Genomic DNA, 15,611 nt, shown 5'->3' with positions numbered 1-15,611 from the left:
CCTCTTAAATTCTAATATTTGTGGCGGTGGATGGCGTTCACCCTCTTTAATTAACATAGCTTTATTTTGTTTTAAGATTTAAAAATAAATTTCCAACTCAATTATTTAGTGTATTTAATCGTTATCTTGCATTAATTTTTGAATATTTGTTTGAGAATAAAATGGAACATTAGCACTCGGTGAAGGTAATTTTGATTTATCTGTTATACCATTATATGTGTACACCCACTATTGTACAAGTCCCAGCTTCACGTAAGTGCTTCCGTAATTTTTAATTTTTGTCACATTTACCATTTTGAAAAGTGCATAACATAATTTTTCACAGAAAAAGGTAGTATGAAATAGAGATTTTTTGATCTTGAGCCAATTATCTGACATAATTTAAATTAAATTTAAAAATGTAATAATGTTAAAAATATTAGCTATATCCCGAAGTGGTTAAGTTTCAAAAAATTGTGCTCTGTGATCAAATACTAATATGGCAATCTTACAAAGGCCCAAATCACGGTTAGGTATTGAAGCAAATGTTATGCTAAAAGAATAGCAGAATGATTCAAATTGTGGCTGTTGCTGTCATAGCATCAAAATTGGTTGCACCACCTGTACACAGATCAAAAATTATACATCCAAGTTTATTTTATCTGGTGAGAGGGGTGTTGCAAAGGTAAGAATCGTAGAGGAAGACAAAAATTTGAATTTAAAAATCAGATACCTGAGGATGTAGGATTTAGTAATTGAAAAGACATTAAAATATTAACACAGAACAGAAAGATATTGAGAATATCTTCAAAGCAGTTAGACGACAAACAAGTAACAACTATAAGGAAATAATAAAAATAGTAATAAATAAAATAATGCATCCCAATAACTTTTAGTAAATCTTAATGTAAGTGTACAATTAACATTCATGCTGTTTGGGTCAACAAATGCAGGTCAGAATTTTACACAGTCTCTTCCTTTATATACTAAGGTGACTAGTATAAATTTAATACCTGATAATTTAGTACGGCATTTTGTAAAGTTCAATTATACAATTATATCATACGTTAGATCAATAATAACTTTCGGTCAATTATAGTATTTAGAGTTAAAATACAGCATACAAATCCTGTTGAATGGCACGGTTAACAGTAAATACACTGTTGTTCATTTGTTTATGATGATATTTATAAAATTATTAAGTTTTATATTCTTATCTCTTGTACTTAAATTTTAACAATCTTCAAGATCTAAAGGCACTTTTTTCTCTCGACTGCTACATTAATCTTAGCGTGATAAAAAATAGTAGTACTCCATTTACTTTATTTTATTTCATTTTAATTTTAAAGAACCGATCAATTCTTTTTTATAAAGCACTAATATTTTATATTAACGTTAAATATCCAGATTTCACTTATTTTTTCTCAATGATAGCGAAAGTATCTCAGAAGCGTTCCATATCAGGTTTTTTATTTAACACAATAAGAAAAAGTTTAAAAAAAAAAAAATGGGGCGAAGAACACCTCAGAATACTAATATCAAACAATAAGTGGGTAAAGTATCTTGGCCTAATTACAACCCATTAATATTTTATATTAAATGTTTATCCATACTACAATTCTCTATAAATAAAGTTACTAGATTTCATTATTTCAGTAACTGACAAAAAAAATATTACAATAAAAGCATTCCAATAAAAATCTAGCATACAACATATTGACCATCAATAATGCAATATGCGTATGAGTAATATTATATGTATGTACAGAAGATTAACGCTATTAAAAAAAATATTAAAATTATTCCAGACATACTTTTTTTAATAACGCACATGAATTTCCCTTATTACATGAATGCTTTCTTCCTAAGCATTAAAAGATTAAAAAAGTAAATAAATTAGCGTACTTCTATACAAAAATCCTAGAAAAATAATATTTTCTTTAAAATAATATAACTAACAAATTTTGCATAGAAATAAGAAATTAACTCCGAACAGGTAAGGAAAAGAATCAAACTGTGACCCCTTATAAAATAAGATCTTGCTGTCAGATCATAAGAGAATACATCTTACTCTCCCTCAAAATATATCATCATCGGTAATAAGTAAAACTACACATCATCCATTAATTGAATCATACAGCAGCAGTGAAATGTAAAAAATAAATTTCAAAATTTTCTTATAGAGCATAATATATTCCATACTTTATAGTCTCAGCATTAATTTATCCTTAGTAGATATTTTTGCAGTACAGTACATTAATCTAAAAAAACTGAATCGTAATAATTAAAGTAACTGAAAGTTAAGGTAAAAATTTACTCTACCACTTGAAAGTCATAAATAAATTATAACCAAGATACTTTAACATAATTATAACATAAGCCACAACAGTTAATAAAGATATTTTTGTATACCCATGTAGTCACAACTAACAGAATGTTCGAGTATCTTTCTTTTAGTGAACATTCTTTTTTTAACCTCTGAAGAAAGTCATGATATTAACAAATAATACATTTATTATAATTTTCAAAGGACTTGACAAAAAAATACCTAGATTTAAAATAAATAAATAAATATATATATATATATATATATATAACGACAGACACTTCTCTATCTTTGCATGAACTTTTATGATATCAAAAATTAATTGAACAACATAATAACAGTACAGAAAAAACTCTTATGTAGTAAACTACTAGTTTAATTATCCTATTTAAACATATGGATTTAATTAATACCAAAACTATTAAAACAAATGTTGTGAGCATTAATTTCACTATAAAAGAACCAATAAGTGAAAATTTACTAAAACATGTAAGATATAAAAATTACTAAATTCAGGTATCAATTTAAAAATATATATATATATAAAAGCAATGAAAGTAGGCGATGCTGAACTATAAAAGATATAATTTCCAAACAATATAATCAATGACATTATTATGAATAAGGAAGTTTCTGTCTATAGAAATAATGGTAACAATGCAAGAGAATTAAAAAAAAACTTGTACAAGAATAAAATTTGGTAACAAGTTTTATATATATAATTTATTGCTAACAAATAACATAATGTCTACATAATAAATTAAATATGAGAAAAAGCAACAATAACAATTTAAAACATGAGAATATACATATATAAATAACAAAGACCCAAATATATGCAAAGATAACATCACAAGTAAGTTGTCAGGTTTCTTCAAAAAACTTAACCGTATAATAATGGGATATGATTATTACATAATATAAAAACTATATTTAAAACAAGATCTGAATACCTAATAAAAATAAAAGACATACTTGATGAAACAATATTGTCATTCATAATTTTCAGTTCATATTAATGAATACTAAAACTATTTGCAGTTTTACTTATTCACAGTTCTGTGTAATGACTATAACAGTAAGAAATAATGGCATTTTCAAATCTGAACATAGACTTTTATGTTCTCTATCAAACGCATGATTGTTACAAACATTAAAGTTTAGTATTGGAGCTCCTTTCAAATTATATTCTATAAAATTAACTTTCAGAAGTTTGTTCACACCAATAGAACGTTTCAAATTATTCCTTACCAGATATAAAAATTACGACATAACACATCGCATACTCAAATGACAATTGATTCAGTTAAAAAGAAATTAAGACATTCATCACAAGTTGTTAAAAATTAAGAAAGTTTCAAGTTTATATTAATAGTATAATGGAAACCAGAATTCATTCAAAAAAAAATTGTTAGTCTAGCACAGAATATTGATGGAGAGGGATTTACATCCCTTACGACACTGTGCAACTTCTAATTACATGCAGAAAAACTATAAAAAAAAGTAGAGAGAATTACAGGAGTTAATGATGGAATCATTAAGTGAACATGAAAACAACAAACTGGAATTCACTATTAAGTCATCAAATGAAATTTTAGTTTAAGACAATTATAAACCTGTTCTGGAATTGCGCACGCCCATGAAATGAATCATTAACATCAAAAAAGAAACACTAATGTCACCATAAAAGATTTATAAAGAACTCAAAGAAAAAATTAAGACCTATTTTCAAGGAGCGGAAAATTAATTACGATTTCATAAACAACTTTGAATTACTAAGGTTACATAAAACAAAATTTAATAATAGGTTTTTATAAAAATTAGAATTGTTTTGTGAAAACATTAAATCAAACAAGTTTTAACATGTTAATAAAAAAAATACAAAACAGAACTCTTAGAAACCTCTGAAAAATTCAGCCTCAAATTTGCTGCATATTAAGAGGGTCAGTACCCCACTCCCAAACAAATACTGAAGGATTACTGTACATTAAAATAAAATTGTGTTATTAAAAAAAAAGAAGTGATTATGCATAAATTAATTTTTAACCCTAACAGAAAGGTGTCAGTCTGCATCATGGAGATTTATGGCTCTCATTCCATGGATGGAGCCATAAATCTCCATCCATCTGTGAACTGCAATAATTACTAATCGCTTTATGAAATGTTTGACAAACAACATGATTCTTTTAGCTAAGACAACTGTAAATTTCTTCCTGCAATTCCAGTAACTTTTCATTACTTGTTCGACTGACAATAATTATTAAGAGGTAAAATAACCTCTTAATGGTTATTATAAATTGTAATTCTATGATATTCCTTAACTAATTTTATTTATTCTTTTAATTTTGTAATGAGGCTGATGTCCGATCACAACTATCAGTTTCATTTTTCTAAATTATGAAAATAATTTTTTTAATGCACGTGAAAAATGCAAGTTTGAATGGCATGTCATGAATCAAACAGACATTCCATGGAAACCACTTAAAAAATAAATTCTACTAGATTTTATACATTAAAAAAAAATATATATATATATATGTTGCATAAAATAGTCAGTTCAAAGACATCGCACCACACAAAACCGGCAAAATAAAATATAATATTTAATGTAGAAATAATTTTAAATTCAACTGTTATTCTAAATGTTCTCATGTTAAACGTATACTTCTAATATTCAACAGAATTTTAATTATGAACTCCTGAATCTAAAAATTAGCTTGAAATTACAAGATTAAATTTCATTCAATCACATAGCTAAACAGACAGTTTATACATACAATTTTTCTAGGATTATTTCTTGCTTACAAAAAATAAATGTTAACACATATATTTTTAAATCGGGCTTAAATTCAAATACTGACATATTTTTTACGTCCATAAAAATCATTTTTTAAATGGATGTAGTATAGAAAAAAAAATGTGTTTTACAATAAAAACATAAGAATGTTCACACAATAATCAATAACAAAGAAAAACCATGCAACTGAATGTTCTCCGTTGTTATCCAGTCTTTTTTTTTTTTAAATATAATCAACAATCTACAATTAATCAATGAAAACAGATTATTACTACTGCACTAAATTAGTTAAATATGAAGCGACATAAAACAACATAAGTAAAAAAAATTTAGTAATTAACAGACCTTAGAAAAAATTCTTTGCGTAAAAAATCAAGAACTACAGCAATATCAAAAAATAAATAAAACAGATATTTAAAATTGATAGTTAACCTACTTTTAAATAACAAAACCATGTCTTTTTAATTTAAATAAAAATAGATAAAAAACTTTTGATTCAAACATAATGAAACTGTAACTTAAGAAAAAGAACAAGAAATTTTGCTTTTCTTTTTATCAGTTAATATTTTTTTAATGTTAAGTGATCATTTTAAAAAAAAATTATAATTACAAAATAATTATTATTAACAACTATTAATAAAATATTTGTGGTACTTGACTGTAATATAGCCACATATCTTTTTATAGCTGAATAGACTAAAGAGATTTCCAGTTTTTTTTTACGGTATGTAAAATTTAACAATATTTCATAAAGTTAAAATAAGTTTTATAAGACTGCAATAAGTTTATTATATAGCTGTCACTTATCTCCCCGCCCCCACCAAAAAAACCCATGTTTTTTCAAATGCAAGTTTAATTCCCCCTCTGATTATTTGTTGGGTTGATTTTCCTTAAATATAATAAAAAATGTAAACATTACTTTCTAATGACCGACACAAAAACCGGTATTAAGAAGAAAAAAAAGTTAATTTATATGTAACTAAGAGAACCTTCTGAGGTAATACAAAAAATATATGTATAGTAATCATTTTTAAAATTAATTTTTTACATTTTGACATAGAATATGTCTTACCTTTCAGATTGACATAGAATACATCCTGCCTTTCAGGCTGGCAGTAGGCCTCCCAACCAGAAAATCTAGCATTACGCTTTCACGCGACGTTTGAAATTACAATATCTTCTAAATGACAATAAATCCACAGTAATATGACATACCATTTGACAAACAAAGGAAGAAAGATTATAAATTGCACAACATGAGCACACTATCGCATCAGTCTGCACGAGGAGAGCGAGTAGGGAAAGTAAGATCGTTTTGCGCCGCTTGGTGTGCACTAAAATTAGTATATCTGTGGACTTTAATACGACAGAATGTTAAGTAAGGTGTCATTGAAATTGTACCATCAATTGCAACCTATTTAGTGTACCATAATAGCAATCGTATTATTAAAATTTCTAAATAATAGTAATTACAGATGTAAAAACATTTAGATGAAATGTTGTATCGTACAGGCGTTAAACATGTTAAAAGTATTGCAAACACCTACGGGAGAGTGAAATAGATCACAGTAAATCCAAAAAGCATAAAATGACCAATGCTGAATGTCAGAGGGTTTACTGACAACATCTGAAAGACAAGGTGTTATCAGTTGAGCATCTTGCACCGCTAAATAGTACCACCGAAATGTAACTGAGTACATCTGCTACTGTTGATGTTTGTAATGGATGACAGAGATAATGTAAAGGACTTCAAAAATGATGTGGTAGAAGCTATGGAAATAAATACTATAGTTGGGTTAGATGAGGAAATGCGCTCAATGTTGTAAGCGTGTGACATCGATTTCAGCAAAACTTGTGTGATGAAACTGAAAATAAAATTTTATACTTTTTACAAGCAGATTAGTCATCTTTCATAGCACATTAGCAACCCTACAACGGTGACTCCAAAAATCCCCCGCCAACTCTGTTTTTTCCTCCGGTTCATTACATCCACTGAAGATCTACGTCATCTGACCGTGTTTTTATGAAATTTAATAAAAAAGATAACCTAAAATATTACAGTTACAGAAAAGTATAAAAATCATATCGGTTACTAATATATCAATTATTCTGCTGCTATTATAATCTGTTTGGAAAATATACTGATATTTTCTGATGCTTGACCGATACACCTATCATACCTCAGTAATTTTAATATTAAGAATTTTTGTGTTTTTTGTGTCATTTTCATAAAAGCACATTCTGATGAAGCAAGCGATCTCTGTAAAAACATATAGGAAAAAACAATAGCGGTAGATGTAAAAAATTAATTTTAAAATAACTGTATTGCTAGAATTTAATTTACTAAACTATAAATAGATATATATAATTTCAATTAATGAAGGTATTAATTTAGCATCGATTGTCCGCTTCCAAATAGCGGTCACAAAAGATTGACTTTCATTTATTCATAGTTGCTGTTAAATAGCATGATAAAAACATTGCGGCACTAACCTGTAAATTCTTACACAATAGTGATAATCATGATTTTAATTTTGTTACAGGAACTTCCTAAAGAAGTCTAAACCCTGTGAGTAGATATCTACTCTTTTCTGTAACAAACAAAATTTATTATGAAATAGACAAAAACTGGAAGATCGCTGACAAACTTTCTTAAAATAAATTACTTGTTAATATTACACTCCTTTACAGACTTTTTAGAAAAGAACTGGAATTATTCTTATTTTTTAATAAAGTCTACTTCAGGTTCTACAGTACTGCAGATAATTTATCAAATTTTGTGACGGTAACATCATACAAGTTCTATATCATACTAAACATAAATATTTTATGTAAACTTCTGACGAAAAAAACGTACTATAATTTTATGCACTTCACTTGCAATTTAACAGCTACAGATATCAATACAAAATTCTTAAGTAGCATTCAGATAATAGAACAAGTACCAATTTTTTTTCAATCACATTTACTTAAATTCATTACTTAATATGAACAATTTATATTTAAGTGCGTATAAATGATCAGAAATTAAAAATATTAAAACATAAAATAAATAATCTTTAATAGTTCCCCACAACTGAACACTGAAAAAACAAACATAAAAAATATTTTTTAATAAAATATACAAGTAGCAGTATAAAAATTACAGTATAAGAAAACTTCTCATAACCTATATTTTATGACTCCTTAATTGCACTTTACTGTGTACTTCTTCTTTCATATTAAAACAGTAAAAATAGTAACAGTAGCGATACAGTAATTAAATTCTGAAAATTAAACCTACAAAAAGTAATGTTTATTTTTTTCTTTTTACTCTGGAGATTTACAAATGGAAATGAACTTCACTGAAGTGAACTCTATTAACAGAATTATACAAAAGTAAAAAAAAAGTCAGTTCAGATTAAATTTACAGTTTGATTAGCTACCACTTAATACAAGTTACTCATCATGTGTATTATTAATACATTACCCACCATCAGTACTTTTACAAATGTAAAAAATATTTTATTTATTATTTTTATTACTCATAATCTTCATCATCTTCTGTTTCAATTAAATCTTCAATTATATCTGGAAGATTAAAATTATCAGGATCTGATCTATTTTTTAAATCTTGTAATCTAACATTAGTATCCCCTTCAGTTGTAGCAGCTGCAGCAGCTGACGTCGCTCTTAAATTTTGTATAATATTTTTTATACGAAGTTTTGTCCTCTTTTTCTTTTCTTCGTATTCTTCAAGCTGAGACACATTTATATTATCAACAACTTTATCGGAAACAGAATTTTCACTAGTAATTGAAATTTCTTCATTCATTTCAATATTTGTATTTTGTTGTACTTTTTTCTGTTGTTGTAACAACTGTTCTAGTTGCTCCTGCTGTTGTTGTAACAATTGTTTCAGTTGTTCTAATTGTAATTGTAATATCTGTTGATCTTGTTGCACTATATTTTGTTGTTGTTGCTGTCGCTGTTGTTGTTGTTTTTCTTGCAATTGTTCCTTTTGTGGTTTTTCTTTTAGTAGTTGCGATTGCTTTTGTTGATTTTGTAACATCTGTTTTTCTAACATCTGCTGTTTTACATACTGATTTACTGTTATTTTACTTGAATCCCTTCTGAGATCAAAATTTTTGATTATATCTTTTTCAATATTAATAACAGGTTTATTACTTTTAAACAAACTATCAGTCTTTTGTTTAATTATAGGTTTCTTTTTCATATTACTAATAACAGTCTTTAAATTAGTACTAACAGAATCAACAGATTCATTCTTTTCAATATTTTCATTAGTTTCTTTATATGCCTTAATAATTTGTTTAATATTACTTTTAAATCTTTTTGGGGGAACATCGGTTTTATTTTCTTTCATAGTTTTAAAATCAGTATTTATATTTAATTCATTACCAGTTACAACTCTGTTTACTACACTTTTTTCCTCCTCCTCCTTCTCCTTCTCCTTCACCTCCTCCTCCTCCTCCTCTTCTTCTTCTTCTTCTTCTTCTACTTTGTCTTCCTTTTTCTCACCTTTGTCCTCACCTTTTTCTTCTTCTTCACTTTGTTCTGTATGTATTTTCTTAACATCTTCATTACTTATTTCGTACGATTCTTCTTTATTTATATTAACAGTTTTATCATGTTCTTCATAACCAGTATTGTCTTTCTTAATATTTATACTATCATCATATTTGTCCTCTATACTTTCAGGTTCATCAGACACAGTAACTTCTTCACTTTCACTAAAGTCTAATACAATAGTAGATTCATCTGAAACATCAGTCATGTCTTCTAATTTATCTTCAATTTTATCATCATATAATTCTTCTTCATCTTCTTCTCTTGTTCTTTCTGTAATCATATTAACAGTACCTTGTGAATTATCAGGAAATATTTCTTTTGATAATTCTTCAGTTGTAATTCCCATTTGTATTAAATTATCTGGTAAAACAGCATTACTTTTTAATTTTAAAATAAATAGATACGGTTTAACCTTTATTCTAACCGGTGGAAACGAATTATAATTAAAATTAATATGTGAAAATCCTTCTACAGTATCTAATATATCGTGAGTTTTACTATACATTTTTATAACTGGAGAATATTTACTTTTTGCTTCTATTACGAGATATGTAAAATTATACAATTCAGGTGCACCATCTGGCAAATTCTCAACCTTGCTGTAACTGAAACATAATAAACCAGACATTTTTAAATAAGGAAAACTTTTATAGCAATTTAATGTATACTTATAAAAACTGGGGTATATAAAATGTACTTCATCGATATAAATTCATGAAAATATTCTTTTCTGAATTAATTACTACAAGTGTAATTTACTTTTATTGTCTAGGGATTTTACAGCTGTTAACTTTGAACCTGTAGTAGAATAGCATTAAGTGGCTGGCTGTATTAAGATGTTTATAAACAGCTTTATACGATCATTCTTTTCTTAATAACTATTTTTTTTAAATTTGCATACATTATGTACCAATTTACTCAAAAACAGTATGATTTTCAGGTAAATTTTTTTGGCAATACATTTTTCACTCGCCTGAAATTAAAGATGGTTAAATGTTTAATGATTAAAAAACCTATTTACAAATATTTTTTGTCTAAAATTTCATGTATAAGTTTTGTAGAAGTTTTGTTTACTAAGAAAAAGGATTATCTTTACAGATATACAATACAAAATCTTTTAAGTTAAGAAAACTTTTAGAATAAAATACAATATCCAAAATGCTCTGTAGCAACTTTCACTAAATATTAGGTTAATAAAAATAGACAAATTAAGGTAGGTACTGTCACAAAGAAAATAGAAGAACTGCCACAAGGAAAACAGTTAATAATTAAATGTAATTAAAATAAAAAAATATGGAAGAAATGTTTTTAAGAAATTAAAGAATTTTATTTTTCTGAATCATCCTAACTGAACTTCCTTTCTGAACTGCTGTTTTTGGTTAAAAAACTCATGCTAAAAAACTCAATTTCAAATAAAAAAATATTCAGAAACTACAGAATTAAAAAATCATCAAAAGTGATCTTTATGAATACCTATTCCAAAATATTGTTATAGTCCAGATGATTTTTTTTAAACTAAAAAACCTTTGCCTTAGTAAGTTAGTATTATAAGATACTAACACAAAGATACAGAGAGGTTCATGTGCTACTGCCACTTCAAGCTAAATCTACTAGTGAAAATAATGAAAAAAGTTCATATAAACATGGGACCAGAAATGCTCAGTTAGCAGGTAGCGGTATGCTCCGGTAGCGAAAGATTTTGCCCTGATTCCTTGGCAAAGAGTGAAATAAAATCCTATTAAAATTCTAGGAACTGAAATTAAGAGGTAAATGTGATGGTTTCTTATGGTTTTGACCTGAAAATATAATAAAACAATTCCAGAACTATATCTTCAATAATTTTCATAATATCTGATATAAACTAAAAAAATTTGTTGTCTGAAAACATTTTTATGTCTGTAGTATGAAAACTTTGTTAAATAACTAATAAATGTGTAAAATTTATTAACAAAACTTGTAGAAATCTAATTCTGAGAAAATGATGTAAAACAGCCCAATAAAAAACAAATTTCAGCTCAAGAAATTTGATTTTATTAGTAATAATTACTGTTTACGCCGTTGGCGTAAAGTCGTTTTATTCCAATGAATTGGTCGAGTCTTGTAGTTTTCAGGCTTGGTAATTTATTTTGCTTTTTTGTAAGGCTTATCTACGTGTATTTTTAAATAGGTTATTTGGATTTATTTTCGACATCAATTTCTCTCAGGCTCCAGCTTGTCTGACTATTGCATCATCGTATTGGTGTTAGCTTATTTATAACACGCATTATTTCATTGCTGTTAAGTCTTAATGTATATATTAGGCTTAGTGTTTTTTTTATTCTCAACCGATTTCAATGTTGTCATAGTTCCTAGAAGTCTATTTCTCTTTGTCTGCCCTGATGTCATTTCTTCAACTTGCGTATTCAGAAATTATTTTTATCAGTCTTACGTAATTCTTTAGTGGACTGCTCGCTTAAATTATTTTTGTTATGTCTTCGTTCCCGAATTCCACACCATTTCTCTAATCGTTCTCATACTAACGCTAAGACACTACTCTTGTTGTCAACACACACACACTCTTCTGTCCATTGCTTTGTTCGCTTCCCCTACTTCTCACCACGCAAGCTTTTATTCATTCTAGTTCGGACTTTCACGTTCTGCGGATCCTGATCCTCTTGGAGGGCCAGGCTTCGATGTTTTCTTTCTTTCACTTAATATTAATACTTTCGTCATCTTCGCACTTATAAACGTTGCGGTATTTCTCTGTTAAAATATTTTCTAATTCTACTCATCAGTTTTTCGTGATTTCACAGTTTTCTATGTTCGTCCAGCCTCGTTTCTTCGTGAAGTTATTCTTCAAATTCTACATTACTTCTCTGTGGAAAGTGCTTCAATCATTACAAGCTGACAATTCTGTCGACGCCGAATTTTCTCCAGCTTCTTATTACAATTTCAGCGAAGCAGAATTTCTTCAAACTCGTTGCTACACATTTCAGATGCACAGTCTTGCTCAACCTCGAAGCCACATTCCAACCACTGTATTCCTGATACACCACGGCGGACTACGCCCAGGAATTTACTGTATGTATTCGTTTTACCTTCATTCATGAGTTCCTCTCTTACAAATATTTGTGTGCTACAGGCAAGTTCAGTTTTTCATTACTTATTACGTTAAACAGTTATGTTATCATTAAAATTTGTGGAACATTCAGTTCATCTTAGCTATGCCTTTCAAGTTTCAATTTCACTTAAGTACAGTCACGACAGGTTACTTACATAAGGTTGTCATTGTTCAGCTGCAACCTATTTTACGTGCTCAATTAATTTCAATGCGATTATATTGTAATTAACTCTTTATTTTTAAAGAAGAGACAGACTTATAGGCCACATACTAAGGCATCCTGGAATAGTCGCTTTAATATTGGAAGGACAGGTAGAAGGAAAAAATTGTGTAGGCAGGCCACGTTTGGAATATGTAAAACAAATTGTTAGGGATGTAGGATGTAGAGGGTATACTGAAATGAAACGACTAGCACTAGATAGGGGATCTTGTAGAGCTGCATCAAACCAGTCAAATGACTGAAGACAAAAAAAAATATTTTTATGTTTACTTATCACAATTTGATTATTGTTATTAACTCTTTTTGTACTAGAATATCATTGTGGCCTTTTTTCTACACTAAACTAGAATTACATGTATTAATTATTATTTAACGTTAAGTTTGTTGATGTTCTTAATTCAGAAAAGGCCAGTGCCAATTAAGATTTATTGTAATTCATTTATCTAAGTTAATGACATTCGTTCATTGCTATTTGTCACATTATAGTATATGTCAGTAGTACAACTGTTTGCCAGTTACATTTTTCTATTGATATTATGTTTTTCTAAATTTACAATTAAAATTAATGTGTTTCATGTTCTCTTGTTTTTCAGGCTTTGTCAAAAATGTATATTGTCAAAATCTGTATTTAAAAGTGTATATTCATGTATTTTTTTTTCATTTAACATCATTGTTCAGATGCTGATTTCAGTTGATATTCTTATGTATCATCAAATTATGTTATTTTTATAATTTTCTTTTTAGTTTTAAGATTATGATTTTTAACATAAGTTCATTTGTTCTTTCTCATTAAAGTCCAATTTCTTTTGGCAAATACGAACTGTGTTTTTTGTTAAATTTACCCAACAATTACCATAAGAAAACTTTTAAATGTCATCAACTACAGAAAATGAAGTTAACATATGACCGATATAATGTTAAAAAAATAAAAATATAATCTACAAATTTAATAAAGTTTACAGTAAATTTTCAAAAAGCTGTCTTCTACTTCAATATATTTGCCTGCAGAATTTAGGATTGCTAACTTTGTTCTCTGCAATTCTGCATAACTTTCCTTAATTTAAGCGGTGGCATGTGTAATACAAGTAACCAACCCTTCACACATATCACTTTTTCTCTTGTACACAATACTTTTCATCCAATCCTACACACAAAAATTAATGGTGTTAGATCTGCTGATCTTGGCGGCCAGGAATGTGATCCCAACCCAATCAATCCATCACTCTGGAAGGAAATTGCTCATTTAAGTATGCCAATATGGCACAAAGAGAAGCGGGGAGGTGCACCATCGTGCTGAAATTATGTGCAGTAACTTGATGCTAATGAAACATCTTCTAATAGCAGCAGCAATTGTTCGTTACTGAATTCTAAATAAATGTCAGAATTAAGATGTCCTGGGAGAATGAATGGTCCAATTAGCCGACCGTAAACTAGACCACACCGCACATTGATGCTAAACCAGCGTGGAAATTATGCTCTACTCTTGTGCATGGATTGACTTCTGCCCGAGTGTATTCATTGCAAAGATTATTGATACTGTCCTGAGTAAACTGAGCCTCACCAGTAAATAAAATGAACTTATGCAATAGACAGTTCATATTCAACCAGTTGCAACATTTCAAAAAAGCAGGATCTCTTGTTGAAAATTTTATACTCGTTCATTATGGTAAGGATACAGCTTGTTGTACGAGTGTCCTCTACACCGAAGACTGGGAAACTCCGAACTGCTGGGAAAGGCAGCATGTACTAACTCCAGACTGCGTTGAGTAGCCCCAGTAATGGTTTCATCAATGAAGGGCATAACATAACAGTAAGAACTAATGCTGGAAGAGTGTATCCATTTGTTGTAGCATATGAAATGTTTCACTAATAAATTTACAATCTGAAACTCTGCAATTAGGAAAATGTCTTTGAAATTCTGCAGCAGCAGTTACATTTCCATCACACAACCCCAAGAAAAATACCATTTCAGCATATTCCCCAGTCATAAATAACAAAGGCATTGACACCAATTAAAACAAACATGCACATAATTAATTAAGCTGTACTGAAATGACAACAACTCACAGCAGTAACGCAGAATATGTAATGTACTGATAACATGACATAAAATGAATTATTGGCCAGCTGATTTCTGTTACCAAATTACAAAATCATAATTTCTCAAATGTTCAATTTGACGGTGAATTTGAGAAAGATACATAAACTTTATCGTCTGAATAATATTAGTACTATTTTTTTAATTTTATTATCTTTAATATAACAATATTTTTTATATCATTGCACTTTGTAGGAAAGCAAATATGCCTTGTACGTGTATCCCCTTAGTTTTCATATAGTAAATGTTAAAAATAAAATAAAATTTCTTGAAAATATATGTGTTTTTATCGGGCTATTTTACATCAATTTTTTTGTAATTAAATTTTCTACAAATTTTGATAATAAATTTTATGCATTTATTAGTTATTTAAAAAATTTTTTGTATTACCAACATAAAAAAAGGATTTTTAGACAACAAATTTTTCTGTTTTACATCTGATATTATTAAAACTACTAAAGATATGGTTCTGGAACCTTTTTTATTCAATTTTCAGATTAAAAACCACAAGAAACCATC

At 28.1% G+C, this 15,611-nt stretch overlaps 1 protein-coding gene across 2 annotated transcripts in view; it reads right to left on the bottom strand.

The window, feature by feature from the left end:
* Nucleotides 1-8,146: 8,146 nt before the first annotated feature.
* Nucleotides 8,147-15,611, bottom strand: part of Alg12 (Alg12 alpha-1,6-mannosyltransferase) — a 57,363-nt gene continuing 49,898 nt past the window's right edge. For both annotated transcript variants that reach the window (XM_075365563.1, XM_075365564.1), the window contains one exon: nucleotides 8,147-10,279. In XM_075365563.1, the coding sequence (XP_075221678.1) occupies nucleotides 8,623-10,279 (1,657 nt within the window). In that variant the 3' untranslated portion in view covers nucleotides 8,147-8,622. The remainder of the gene's footprint in view (nucleotides 10,280-15,611) is intronic.

This window comes from Lycorma delicatula, chromosome 5 (genome assembly GCF_047948215.1).
Source record: "Lycorma delicatula isolate Av1 chromosome 5, ASM4794821v1, whole genome shotgun sequence".
Classification (NCBI taxonomy): domain Eukaryota; kingdom Metazoa; phylum Arthropoda; class Insecta; order Hemiptera; family Fulgoridae; genus Lycorma; species Lycorma delicatula.
The sequence above is the reverse complement of the archived record's forward strand: the minus strand, read 5'-3'. Positions and strand labels throughout refer to the sequence as shown.